The sequence below is a fragment of the Dermacentor albipictus genome, unplaced genomic scaffold (assembly GCF_038994185.2).
Source record: "Dermacentor albipictus isolate Rhodes 1998 colony unplaced genomic scaffold, USDA_Dalb.pri_finalv2 scaffold_79, whole genome shotgun sequence".
Lineage (NCBI taxonomy): Eukaryota > Metazoa > Arthropoda > Arachnida > Ixodida > Ixodidae > Dermacentor > Dermacentor albipictus.
Window position 1 is genome coordinate 82,671 of NW_027225633.1, and position 14,392 is coordinate 97,062.

The 14,392-nt window shown below is 44.7% G+C and overlaps 1 protein-coding gene across 1 annotated transcript; it reads right to left on the reverse strand.

The window, feature by feature from the left end:
* Positions 1-8,469: 8,469 nt before the first annotated feature.
* On the reverse strand, positions 8,470-13,381 carry LOC139053218 (uncharacterized). The gene is made up of 2 exons (XM_070530309.1): positions 13,122-13,381; positions 8,470-9,076 (listed from the first exon to the last, which is right to left on the reverse strand). The coding sequence occupies exons 1-2, from the start codon at positions 13,379-13,381 to the stop codon at positions 8,470-8,472; spliced, it is 867 nt and encodes a 288-aa protein (XP_070386410.1).
* Between the last annotated feature and the right edge of the window lie 1,011 nt (positions 13,382-14,392).

The following is a 14,392-nucleotide window of genomic DNA, read 5'->3' on the forward strand; positions in this document are numbered from 1 at the left end:
TGACAGTTGCATTACAGTGTCGTGTGAAGTGACAGTGATTTAATATTGGCGCTATCCGTGTTTTAAAATGCGCACTGCACAAGTAGCGAACAACTGTTCCTAAAGACAGCGCTGCGCCGAAGTTGTCTGTCTCCAAATTATAATAAAAGGTATGTTCTTTTCCATGATTTTTCATAAACATCATTTTTGCTATTATTTTGATTCAAGTTCCCTATGCCGCATTTTGGCAGGTTATTATAGCGCGAACTGTAATGACGTGAAAACTTTCAAGAGCAATTTTCTGATATTCTTGAACTACGCCGCGTCATGCGGTTCGCTTGATGTTGCTATAAACACGAAGCATATAAATACTACGTTTTCGCAGCGGTCGAGATGACTTATTCCGTAGTAAATATTGTGTGATCATGAACTCATTCTTTGCTGTTTGCTACTCCAGCTGCACAGGATGGCAAGTAGTGAAATATTGAGCGTATAGTTTCACGGTTCACAATAACATAGGTTGCAGTGAACTGGTTCTCAGTGACATAGGTTGCACTGGCTAGACAAGCGCGAATGTGAAAGAAAATAATTCGCACTTGCCTAACGAAAGCAACCTATGTCATTGTGAACCTGTACTTTTTGACACGCATAATATGTTGTTGAATAAAAATAAACGAACACGCTAAATTACACAAGTGTTCCAGATAACAAGGTGTGCTTAAGAATGCATCAGTCAGCCATTTGTTCCTATCACTGATAAAGAACTTGTGTTCTTGAATACTGCTTGAAGCTCTGCGATTTGCTTGTAGAAAAATATAATGACTCGTTTTGCACACGCTCGGTGCAGCTAACTGGTGTTTTTTTTTATTTCTGTGTCTTTCAAAAAATAAACAGTTGTGAGTAAGCGCTAGTTTGTCCACCTTCTCTGCGTTCTTGTCAATTTGGCACGCTACAAATTTCACCATGAACAAACCATATAATTGACTTTTTGAGTGAGTAAGATATTTATGTATAAAATTGGTTAAAACATTTTGGGAAACCGAAATTATCTAAGCCACAACTTTGGGGGCTATAACAATAGTTTAAGGCTGTTCCCTCTTTTGTGGAAACGACCTTGCACACTTTCCTAACTTTATTAACACGTGGTAAACACAACGCAGCAGTGGATATGCATAGCGAAATGTGGCCCATCCTTGTCGTTTCCTCTGCAAGTATAAAGGGATGACGGCTACAATTTTAGCATTCATATGAACTTGCTTGCAAACCTTGTAAAAAGCTGTTCTATATATGTGATGCGCTAACCTGAACATGATGTTAACGCTGACCATCTTGTTCTGAGCAGTGTTCACTCTGCAAACATTCTCAGAGACATCAGCTCTGAATATAAATAAACACGATATCATCTATGTTAGCTAGAGATTATGCTACAGCTGCCATGCCGTTTTCAACTAAGTCGTCATATATTTCTTATTTTTATTCATTTCTCTAAAAGTTTTTCATAATTCTCTGTAAATATTTTTGTTTGGATAAACTTCTTTTATCGCAAACTTGCATGTGGTTTCCATGTAGATGCACCTTCTAGGTTGCATATCGCATTTTACTAACTAAATGAAAGCTGCTAGAGTTTCAGTTCTACAAAAAGGTGGTATTTCTGACTACAGACCAATATCCGTACTTCCGCTATTTTCCAAAATAGCAGAGAAAGTTATAAATTCTAGAATTTCTCAGTATTTATGTAAGCACAACCTAATATCCGAATATCAGTATGGATTTCAGCAAGGCAAATTGACTGAATCAGCATTATTAAAAACATCAGAGAAAAAATTGTAACTAATATAGAAAATCAACTGTACACAATAGGCATTTTCTTAGATTTTAACAAAGCTTTCGATTCCATTAAACATCTCATACTGTTTGCACAGGTACCGTATTATAGGTTAAGAGGACTTCCATTTAAGTTACTGCGTAGTTACATGACAAACCATACTCAGTTCGTTATATTTAATAATGTACAGTCGGATACTGAATTCATAAGTTATGGAGTTCCGCAAGGATCTATATTAGTACCAACAATATTCTTGCTGTATATAAATGATATTGTCAACATCCCCCTGACCACAGACATTGTCCTTTACGCAGATAATACAAATGTTTTTTTCTCACATCTAGCAACCCTTCCTCTCTCACGCGTACTGTTAATTTATGGCTTCAAAATTTGTCCTGCTGATTGGATGCAAATAAACTATTATTGAATGTTAGAAAAACCAAATACATTGTCTTCTCATTCGTTAATGAACCAGTTCACCTTTAAAGCTCTATAACGTTTTAATCATGTTCATTAAAGCAGGCTTCAAATACAAGTTTTTAGGGGTAGTATTTCATGAAAGTCTTCGATGGACAAGTCCCGTGAATTTTATGAAAGGTATCATTGCTAAATAAATTGGAATGCTAAATAGATTTCGGACGTTGTGGCCAATGAGATTAAAACGGCAACTTTATTTTAGTACAGTACATTCCCGTATACACTATTGTCTGCTAGTTTGGGGGGTTATACCTAAGTGTTATTTGGAACGACTATACATAATGCAGAAGAAAAGCATACGATTAATTCAAAATCTATCTAGTCGTGATCATACAACCCCATACTTTGCCGAGAATCAGATACTTCATATAGAAATGTTATATAAACAGCGTTCGTTGGAATTGATTTTTCTCAAATTGAAAGCAAATAGTGAGCTGGTCTTTCATACATATACAAATACGGAGACACCCTATTATTTCAGGAACGAAAACTTCGTAGAGATTAAAACGAGAACTAGATACGGTATGCAAAATTAAAATGGCAAATTCCGAACCTTCTTGATTGTTATCCATCGTTCCGTCGTTTTTAGATACAATGGACAGTTCTCCCTCTTTGCTTGCCTTCAGAAAACTAACTAAAATGTATTTCCTCCAACAGATGTAATTTTGGTGTACATTTGTTTTGTTCTCTTCAGTCCTATTGTAGTGCATTGGCCTTCATAGTTATGTGTCTTGTTGATGATGAATGTGTTAACGACTAATTCTGTCATTATTCCTTATATTTCTTTGTCGTGGTCGATACTCTGTACGTGCATTTTAATTTGCATGTGCTTGATATTCTGCAGTGTGTTTTGAAGCATGTTGCGCCCATGTTGTATGCTGCGCGTGCTGTCTGGTGTGAAAGGCCTAGTCAGGTGACTTTTAGTGCCACCTTTCGCCTTGGCGCCAAGAAAAATCGCTCTTGGGCGTTGTTTCGCCAATAAATAAACAAACAAATGCGCAGTTTTTCACACAACGGCATGCGTTCGGCAAGCGGGCGGTGTCACTTGTCAAGTAGAAATCTGCTATTAATTAATCAACCCTAAGGCCGGGATAAAGCTGTGTAACTGGTGCGCAGTACTCCGCTATCGCACCGGTCAGGTGGTGTAGCGCATGCAAATTTTCTCGAAGTTTGCTGGCGTCACCACACGCTCCCGTTGTGCAGTAGAACCTACAAAAAGATTGGTCTAACAGTTGACGACCACATTTCTTTACACATTTTAGTAGCTTTTGTCAACAATTCACCACCGACTTGGATTGGAAGTGATTTAAAACAAAGACTTTGATCCCTGAATATGTCATATATTGGCATTAATGTGTGTTAGAACAAAATATCAAAACTCTCAAGTTACTTCCCATTCTGAATATTTTTCGGCAAACAGTACGAGCTGTTGACATGCTGAGGATACATGTCCTTCAGAAAAAAAAATTGATGATGTATAATAAAACATTGTTTACATAAAAGTAACAAGCGTTTTGACGGAATAATAAAGTTGTTATTTAGACAAAAGTTAGAAAACGGTATGTTAACGGTGTACTTTAACTATTCTTTATACGAAAGTAAGTAGGAAGCCTTTTCACGGTGTATCAACAAATGTTCCTTATACAAAAGTAAGAAGGAAGTGTTTGCACGGTGTAGTTGAAATATCCTTTATAAAATGTAAGAAGTAAGTCTTTTAGCGGTACATTTAACATATTATTTATACAAAAGTAAAAAGAAAGAATGAATGAGTGAATGAATGAATGAAAGAATGAATAAATGAATGAATGAATGTGTGGTTTTTATGGGCGCTAGGGCCAGGTATGGCCAAAGAGCGCCACGCAAGAGTTAGTGATTTCGCAGTGGAGTGATGGATTCTATGAAGTTGATGTGGCGTAGCTAGAAAGGGGCCTAAAATGTAATCACTGTAAAGTGCGTGAAATGTACGTGTAATAAGATTATGGCGACGGCAAATGACGTGTACTATGAGCATTAGGTGCATTGCGAAATAATGATACAATATAAAAAATTTGTAAGATGCTTAAATGCACTAGAGCACCACTGCCTCATTAGAGCCCTTGAGACAGGCGGGCCTGGAGGCAAGTGCTATATAAAACAGCTATCACAGCGGCATCCTCGGGAAAGAGAATGCGCTGCGAATTTTATGGGATCATAACATGTTGGACAACCTCATTTAAATAATTGAGGACTGCTTTGGTGTTAAAAGACGGTTCTTTACCAAGAAACATAGCCGAGTGAAGGGGCCGCAATAATGATATGCAAGAGGAAAATGTTTCTCTCAGATTCGGCTTTCCGACACCCCAAGAGGACGTGGAGGACGGTCAGCCTCTCACCATATTGACCACAGGTAGGAAGGTAATTTCCAATAAGCAGAAAATTGTGGGTACCAAATGTGTGCCCTATTTTGAGACGACAGAATAGGACATCTGTTCACCGTTATTTTATTGGGGAGGGCCAAAAGCCCAACTGTGGCTTTATAACGTTCAGTTCATTATTCATTTCTGCGTTCCACATGCGTTGCCAGTGTTTTCGCCGTTTCTTTCGTAAGAAAGGCTTCAGGTCTTTGACAGGGAGAATATCCGTATGAATAAAGGTTAATGATGTGAGTGATGTGGCCATTTTATCAGCCAGTACATTACCCTCGATACCTCTATGGCCAGGTACCCAGCATATTACTAAATGTATATGAGATAGATAAATATTGCATAAGAGTGAGTAGAGCTCATTTAAGACAGGATTTGTATGCTTTTGTAAAGAAATGAGTGCTTTTACAAGACTTTTTACAAGTTTTACTGCAGATTGTACTGCATAGGCTTCTACAGTGAAGAGACTTGCTAGCGGTTACAATACGTCAGCTTTAGAAAAAGAGGGACCAACAGCAGCATAAGATACAGTAGCATGTGATTCTAACACGTTTGTGTAGAATTCGGAGCAGGAGTACTTCGATTCAAGTTCACGGAAATGCATAGCGATTTCGAGGTCAGGTGCATGCTTTATGACCTCTTCAAAGGATACATCCCAGTCTATCACCTGCCCCTCCCATTGTGGTAATAGCTTAGCTGGAGACATTAGGCGATGTTCGAGAACTGGGACATCCATTTCTTCGCTAAGTTCTCTTGCACGCAGCGACAAAGGAAGTCTCATAGCGGATTTATTACGAAAAAGTGTTTCACACGTCAAGTTGTTAACAGTTTTGAAACACGGACGTTCTTTATTGAAGCGAACATTGAGAAAATAGATAAAGCTGATGTACGTTCTCAGAAATTGTAGTGACCACTCGTCTCACTCTGCATATAGACTTTCCACCGGGCTTGTTCTAAATGGGCCAGTGGCCAGGTGGATACCCAGATGATCAACGGGGTCTAACATCTTTAGCGCGCTCGGTGCGGCAGAGCGATATACTACACTCTAAGAACAGTTTACACCCTTTGGCTTGCCCCTTCTGCCACACAAAAATAATCGTCATCTGCCTTGATGCATTTCCTTTCTTTATCGCTGCAAGCCCTGAACTTTCCAGTGACGAACGGCACGCGCGTTATCAGAAGAGGCACTCCAAAGGGTGTAAACTGTTCTATGCTGATAACTCGCGTGCCGTTCGTTACTGGAGAGTTCCAGGCTCGCAGCGATAAAGAAAGGAAATGCATCAAGGCAGATGACGATTATTTTTGTGTGGCAGAAGGGGCAAGCCAAAGGGTGTAAACTGTTCTTAGAGTGTACGGCACGATAATCTAATCGTGATCAAACTAGGATCCTGTAAAGATTCAGTGAACACTTCCTGTCGCTGCCCCATGTTGTGTGGGATAAGATTTGAAGTAAATTAATAGTTTTTATGCATTTTGCTTTAAGACATTTTATTTGGGAAATGAAAGTAAGCCTGGAGTCAAGTATAACACCTAGAAAATTTGTGCTCTTGGTTGAAAGGAAGTTGTCCGCCCAGCTCTACACAAGGATCAAGAACCAGACGTCTCTTTCTTGTAAAGAGAACACAGGAACTTTTTGGGGGGTTGATTTTAAATTCATTATTTGCCCACTTGGGCACCTTGTTTAAGCCCTGCTGTACCTGTCTCTCGCACACTGTAAGGTTGCGCTATTTGAAACCTGTTTGTATATCGTCTACGTAGACGGAATAAAAATGGCCGGTGGTAGAGAAGCACCAAGTGTGTCCATCTTAACGATAAAGAATGTGAAACTGAGTACGCCTCCCTGGGGTACACTACTTTCTTTTATGAAAAGTCGCCATAATACGTTGCTGGTGTTTACGCGGAAGATACGATTAGGCAAATAGCTTTCAATTATTTTCAGCCTATTTCCACAGATACTGATTTCCGAGAAGCATCGCAAGAACCCGTAACGCCATGTTGTGTCATACGCCTTCTCCATATTGAGGAATATCGATAGGAAAAACTGTTTGTATACAAATTCATCGCGGATATATCCTCCAGTGCCCACAAGATGATCAGTTGTCGACCGCCCTTCTCTGAAGCCACACTGATAGGGATCGAGCATATTGTTGAGTTCAAGGAAATGTATGAGTCTGTGATTATTCATGTTTTTAAAAAAGCTTACACAGATAATTTGTAAGAGCTATCAGACGATAACTTGCCGCCAAGGAAGGGTCTTTTCCCTGCTTCAGAACAGGAACCACAATCGCTTCTTTCCATGTGGACGGGAGGTATCCCGTAGCCCAAATAGTGCTCAAAAGTGTGAGTAGTGTAACTTGTATGCCAGTATGTGCGATTCTGATCATGCCCTACAAGACTCTGTCCGGTCCCGGTGCAGAGCTTTTGCATGTGTTCAAGGCAGCTCTCAACTCAGCAATACAGAAAGGCCGGTTATACGGTTCATTAAGTCTGCATTTACGTATGATTGGTTTACGTGCTTCTGTTTCTTTATGTTTAAGGAAGGATTGGGAATAGTGGATTGAACTTGACACACGCTCAAAGTGCTCCCCAAGAAAGTCTGCTTTCTTCTAAGGTATTCCCTTGATCGTACACCAGAGGCAACGGATTTATTTGCTGCCCTTTTAGCCTCCTCACGGCCTTCGAAACGTTCGCCTCCTGTGTGTGCGATATTATACCTGGAACCTCTCCCAGCTTTCTCTCTTCGCCTGACGTCGTATCCGCCTTCCGTGCGATTTTATATGTTTAAATTCAATTAGATTATCTGCATTCGGTGATCTACGCAATATGCCTTATTCTGCCTCTTTCGCGCATCTCTACATCATTTATTACACCAGAGAACACGTCTTTTAGGTGAACCACCATTCGTTTGCGGGATAAACATTTCAGCAGCATCAAAAATGAAAGCCGTAAAATATGCGACAGCATCTTCTATACTGAAATTGCTAATAAAATCGGGTCATAAATGAGTTGATTCTTTAAAATGCTCCCAGTCAGCTGATGCTAATTTCCAAATCGGAACACGGGGACGATTGTCATGCTACGTTTTAAGGAAGTTATAGGGAAGTTATCCCTTCCAAAAGGATTATTTATCATATTCCTTTCCAGATGAGGCAGAAGTGTAGCAGAGCGTATTGATAAATATCTCGATGAATATCAGTTGTGTTGTGTGCTATAATAGATCAGCTCCTTCTTATTGAACAGGCAGGCACTAGAGCTCAGAAGAAAATTTTCAATAAATCGTCCTCTCGCGTCGCATTGTGAACCTCCACGCATCATGTTGTGGGCATTAAAATCGCCTGCGATTAGGTAGGGGTCCGGGAGTTGATCAATTAAGTTAAAAAATCGCTTTTTGAGAGATCATAATTTAGGGGTATGTATATGCAACATACTGTGAATAATTTATTAAAAAGGATTGCCCGAAATGACACCGCGACATGATGACACCGCGACATGACAGGGCGACATGATGACAAGCTACTGACTTGTCAGCAACTATTTCTACACCACCAGCCGAGGCGTTCGCCTCATCGCGGTCTTTACGATAGACTGTGTAGTGACGGAGAAAATTTGTGTTCGTAGGTTTCAGATGTGTCTCTTGTACACACAGCAACCTTGGATTACACTTGTGTAGGAGTTCTCTAATATCGTCAAGGTTATGAAGAAGTCCTCTAACATTCCATTGCAATATTTGTGTATCCATTATGCTAAATGTGTTTAGCGCTGTTTGTTGAAGAGACGAGGATTAGTTCACAGGCTCTTTGGAGGCGCCGTGACACGAGTTTCGTCTTTTTTGGAGCAATCGGGAGAGCCTCGCCGCTCCGTAGGCACTGGTGGCGCCATCTTGCTGGTGGTTGTGTCCATCGCCTCTTGCGAGGCGCTGGACACGCACTCTTCCGCGCGCTTTGTTGGACGTGAAGGTCTCGGAACGCTGGATGAGACCTTCGAGGCCACCTGCCAGGAGGTGGATGGCCCCTTCTGCTGGGGTGGCGGAGCAGCACTAGCTGCAACCGCCGCGGAAGCAGGTGGCGTAATTGCCGACTCACTGCTTGTGGGTCGGACAGCCGCCGGAAGCCGTTCTGTCGCTGCCTCCAGACGCGGCACATCGGCAAAGGTGTTCTTGGGCTGGTATGAAACCCGCCTACGTGCCTCCTCGAAACTTATGTTCTCTTTTATTTTATTTGTCACAGCTTCCTTTTCTTTTTTCCAAGATGGCCAAGACCCTGAGTACGCTGCGTGCTCCCCATCACACTTCGCACAGTGGAGAGCTATCGCAAGAGTCGGAGTTGTGCTCATGGGCACTGCATTTCGCACAAACTTGGCAGCCTTGGCAGCTCTGCGAACTGTGGCCGAAATGCTGGCATTTGAAACATCGCAGGGGATTGGCACGTATGGCCTAACAAGGAGCTTGATGTACCCAGCCTCAATTGACTCGGGCAGGACACTTGAACCAAAGGTGGTTATTAGGTGCTTGGTTTGGATTTCTTTGCCATCCTGCCTCATCATAATTCTTCTGTCATTGATCGCATTTTGTTCATTGAATCCCTCCAGGAGTTCCACTCCAATTAGCTCCAACAGACCATCATCTGAAACCACGCCACGGGTGGTATTCTTGCATAGCACGGTGCGGGGTTTCAATTACCTGGATTTCCCCAAATGACACATATTTTGGCAGTTTCTCGTATTGGGGGGCCTTCTGATCGCAGAACTCCAGGACGAGATCACTGCCTGCCATCCTCATCGCCTTATAACCGGGACCAAAAACAGTAGTGAGACTTTCATACAAGGAACGGTGAAATGGTGCGCACTCGTTTGTCGGGTTTTTCCGAGTGAACCATATGGAAACGTGGGAAGTTGTGGACTTGGCGTCCGAAAAACTGGAAAACAACTTCTGTGCGCCCTCTTTTCTGAGTGCGATCAGGGAGGGGAGGGAAGGAGCTTCCCACAGAGGAATGTAATTTTCGGCAATAACACCAGCCACCCACCGTCGAAACCTACAAGGGGACGCTACAGGGACTGTAGAATTGGTCCTGCCAACGCCAGCTGTACGTTATCACAATAACCAAATATGAAATAACCTAGGTTGTCTATTCACACAAGGTTAACCCTTGCTACCTGGAAAAATTGGAAGTAAAGCGAAGCCAGGAGAAAACAGAAAAGATGGAAAGTGAGAGAAAGACGAAGGTTGGAGAGAGATAGAGAGAGACAGGAAAAGGCAACTACCGATTTCCTCTGGGTGGGTCAGTCCGGGGGTGCCGTCTATGTGAAACAGAGGCCAAAGAAGAGTGTTGCCTCTACCGGGGGCCTAAAATGTCCGAACACCCGGCGTCAGCACAACCCCCAGGATCCCCCTTTCCTGAGACACTTCTAAGCCGCGCACGGCTACACGCGGGAGGGTCGTATGCTCGTGTACGTGATGTCACCACGCACCAAACACCTAATTACGCAGACGCCCCTGCGGAGTAAAAGTAAGAAGAGAAATTGTTAACAGTGTATTTAAAATATTCTTTATACAAAAGTGAGAAAGAAGTACATTGACAGTCTATAAAATTTTTTTACTAGAATTTAAATGTATATTGTCACGTGGTGGTGACGTTCATAACACACTAGCAATACTGTGAACAAGAAAACTAACTTTTATTCGGCGAACCTCTGCCCACAAAACAGGCTTCACTTATAGCGCAACGATAGCGGCGAACGCGCTCGGCCATCGTCGAAAATAAGATCAGCGGATCGTCGGCTTTTATAGAGCAGTCGTCGAATGTTCCAGACTAATCGTTCAGACCCGCGTGCCTTCCACAAAGTTCTACACCATTAGCGTTACGCGATGAAATCAGATAATACAAGGTTCGGCGACAACAGACAGCCGGGTAGAAGCATCGATAACTTTCCAGAAACGTCGGATACATGCAGGCACGTTCCTCGCTGTGCGATTACATTTGTGAAGCGGCGAAACATGGTCGCCCGATAAAGATAAGTACACGTGTCATTACCCCCCTCTTAAAAAGCATCGACCCGATACTGCAAAGAAACGAAACTAATAAATCATGCTAATAACTCTAACGCTCTAACTCTAATAACTCTAATAACTCTAATAACTCTAATAAATAACGAAACTAATAAATCACTTCAGAAATCATGCTTAACCAACACGCCCAACTATCCATCCTAACGTTCTCTTATAGCTTCGCGTTCTCGCGGCGAAACTCGGTAAGGGCTCTTGCGGAGTGGTCGAGCGTACTTCTCGATTATTATGCGATGCTTTGCGACTGGTGTCTGTCGAATCTTCGATGACGTCGAAAAGCAGTCTTTGTATCGTCGAAGCAGACTTCTGAGCTGTTGCCGTTTAATCACGGGGAGACTTGGATTCATGTCGTAGTCTGGTTCGGGAACCATGGCCGTCGGGGTAGATGCGGCGGAATCCCAGAGCACAAACGCATTACTGGTTTCCAGAATTTCCTCGATGTACGCGATCGTCGTGCCCTTGTTGATGTGCTTGAACTCCTGGCTGAAGTTTGTCAGCAACACTTCAGTTTTCCCTCCGTGCAGTCGAGCGATCCCTCTTGCGACGCAAATTTCACGGTCTAGCAGTAGACGTTGGTCGCCTTCGATGACACCTTCTACGTCAGCGGGTATTTCAGGCCGACCGAAATAACAATGCTGGAGCGGGACGGGATGCTCACTTGGTCTTCGAGCACACTCAAGGCGTGGTGACTACGAGGGCTCTCCGGCGGTATCGCTTTACCTTCCGACAGCGTTATTGACTTCGACTTCAGGTCGATGACTGCGCCGTGTTGGTTCAGGAAGTCCATACCGAGAATGACGTCTCGAGAACACTGTTGGAGGATAACGAAGGTCGCAGGGTAAGTCCGGTCATGAATGGTTATTGTTGCCGTGCAGAGACCGGTCGGCGTAATCAGGTGTGCTCCAGCGGTGCGAATTTGAGGGCCTTCCCATGCAGTCTTAACCTTCTTCAACTGGGCGGCGATGTGTCCACTCATGACGGAGTAATCAGCCCCTGTGTCCACTAAGGCGGTAACAGCATGGCCGTCGAGAAGCCCGTCGAGGTCGGTGGTTTTTTGTCTGGCGTTACAGTTAGGTCTCGGCGTCGGATCACGGCTGCGTCGTGTTGAACTGAAGCTGGAACGTCGCGTCGTCAAGCCGTCTTTCGTCGGTGTAGTCTTGGCTTCCTGACTTTGTCGGAACGGCGGCGTGTTGTCATTAGGTCGTCGAGATGGTTTCTTCGTCGTCTTCGTCGGCGGCGGAGGATCTTCGTCAGTTCGACCAACAGCAACCGCACCTCCATCGGTTGCTGCTTTTAGTTTTCCGGATATGGGCTCGCAGAGCGGCCCCGAGCTGGGCCGGTGTATGGTCGGCGCTGCGGCGACAGGTAGCGGCCTGGTGACGGCGAACGGGACGGCCGTCGAGGGCTCCACTGAGTAGTGGCGAGCTAAACGGCGATGTCACGGGGGCGCTCACCACGCTTTGGACGCGGCGCGTTGACGGCGAACCCTCTCAGTCCCATGTCGTGGTATGGGCATCGGCGATACACATGGCCGGCTTCTCCACAGTGATAGCAGAGCGGCCGGTGGTCGGGGGCTCGCCAAATGTCTGTCTTTCTCGGGTAGCCGCGCTGGGCGACGGGTGGGCGTGATGGCGGCGGCAGTGGTCGGCGGAATTGCGGCGTTGCAGGGCCCTGGCGCGGTCGTGGAGGGGGACGTTGACGGCGGGCGACGGCGGCGTAAGTCATCGCTTCTGGCTGGGGCTGCGATGATTGTGGCTGTAACTCGGGAACTCCGAGCGATCGCTAAACTTCTTTCACGATGTCGGCGATCGAAGCCACTTAGGACTGCGACGAAGGCAGGACCTTACGCAGTTCTTCGCGCACTATGGCCCTGATGGTCTCGCGCAGATCGTCCGTGGCCAGTGATTGAATTCCTGCGTAATGGGTAGAGCTTATACGGCGGTTGAATTGCCGGTTCCGCATTTCGAGTGTCTTCTCGATGCTGGTGGCCTCGCGAAGAAACTCTTCTACGGTCTTCGGTGGGCTTTGTACCATAGCGCCGAAAAGTTCTTCCTTCACACCACGCATGAGAAGGCGGACTTTCTTCTCCTCGGGCATATCCCGGTCGGCGTGGCGGAAGAGACGGTTCATTTCTTCCGTGAAGATGGCAACGTTCTCGTTCGGTAGCTGCACTCGGCCGTCCAGCATGGCTTCGGCCCTTTCCTTGCGCATGACGCTCGTAAAGGTGCGCATGAAGCCGGTACGGAACAGGTCCCATGTTGTCAATGTCGACTCCCTGTTCTCGAACCACGTTCTGGCGGCGTCTTCTAGGGCGAAGTATACATGCCGCAACTTGTTGTCGGAGTCCCAGTTGTTGAAAGTCGCGATTCGCTCGTACGTCTCCAGCCAGGATTCCGGGTCTTCAGTTGCTGCTTCATGGAAGGTTGGTGGGTCCCGAGGTTGCTGAAGGATAACGAGGGACACTGGGGCAGCCATTTGGGTTGTCTTGACCACTATCTTCTTTGTCGTTTCAGGCAGAAGTCCGTGCTCTGGGGGCAGTCTTTGTAGTCTGCGGCTAGCACGCTGGTCTTGGACGATGTCGGTTTTTTCCTCGGGCTTCGGGCTTGGATCGCGGCTTCGCGGGGGCGTTCGGTACATGAACGCACAAGCACCTCCACCAGATGTCACGTGGTGGTGACGTTGAATAACACAGTAGCAATACTGTGAACAAGAAAACTAACTTTTATTGGGCGAACCTCTGCCCACAAAACAGGCTACACTTATAGCGCAACGATAGCGGCGAACACGCTCGGCGATCGTCGAAAATCTGATCAGCGGGTCAAGCGCGTCGGCTTTTATAGAGCAGACGTCGGATTTTCCAGACTAATCGTTCAGACCCGCGTGCCTTCCACAAAGTTCTACACCATTCGCGTTACGCGATGAAATCAGATAATACAAGGTTCGGCGACAACAGACAGCCGGGTAGAAGCATCGATAACTTTCCAGAAACGTCGGATACATGCAGGCGCGTTCCTCGCTGTGCGATTACATTTGTTAAGCGGCGAAACATGGTCGCCCGATAAAGATAAGTACACGTGTCAATATAGACTGTCAGTAGAGTAAATCGAAAGCTAGCAAGAGTTCTAGATAATGTTAATGGGCATTTTTTAAGGGCAGACGTGGGAAGAAAAGCACATGTTATTTATTCACATTGTTCAAAAGCAGTTTATTATTCGCACATTAATTGAAAAATTAACACAGTGCATTAGAATAGGCACAAGAATGACAGCATATATTTAGGGCACCGTATCAATTTATAATCAGCCTAACTTCAGTTGCTGCCGTGTGCTTCGTTCCTCATCATGAGACTTATTCAGACCTTTCATGCAGAAATGCATTTGTGTGACGACGTAACAACCGATCAACTTCGTGATTAATACCTTGCAGTGTTCACCACAACCAACACCGTCAATGCTGCTCCTCTTGATGAATGCCAACACATCCATAATGCTGTCGCGATGTAGCTAACTCTTGCTAAAGCAGCCAGTGAAAATTTCAATTCGCTGATAAAAACGAAAAGCTTCAGTGAAGGGTAGTCCAGCGAAGTCCAAGTCCAGCGAAGTCGTAAGATTTCGTGAAAACGGCAGCATTTAAGCACTTTTCATTTGA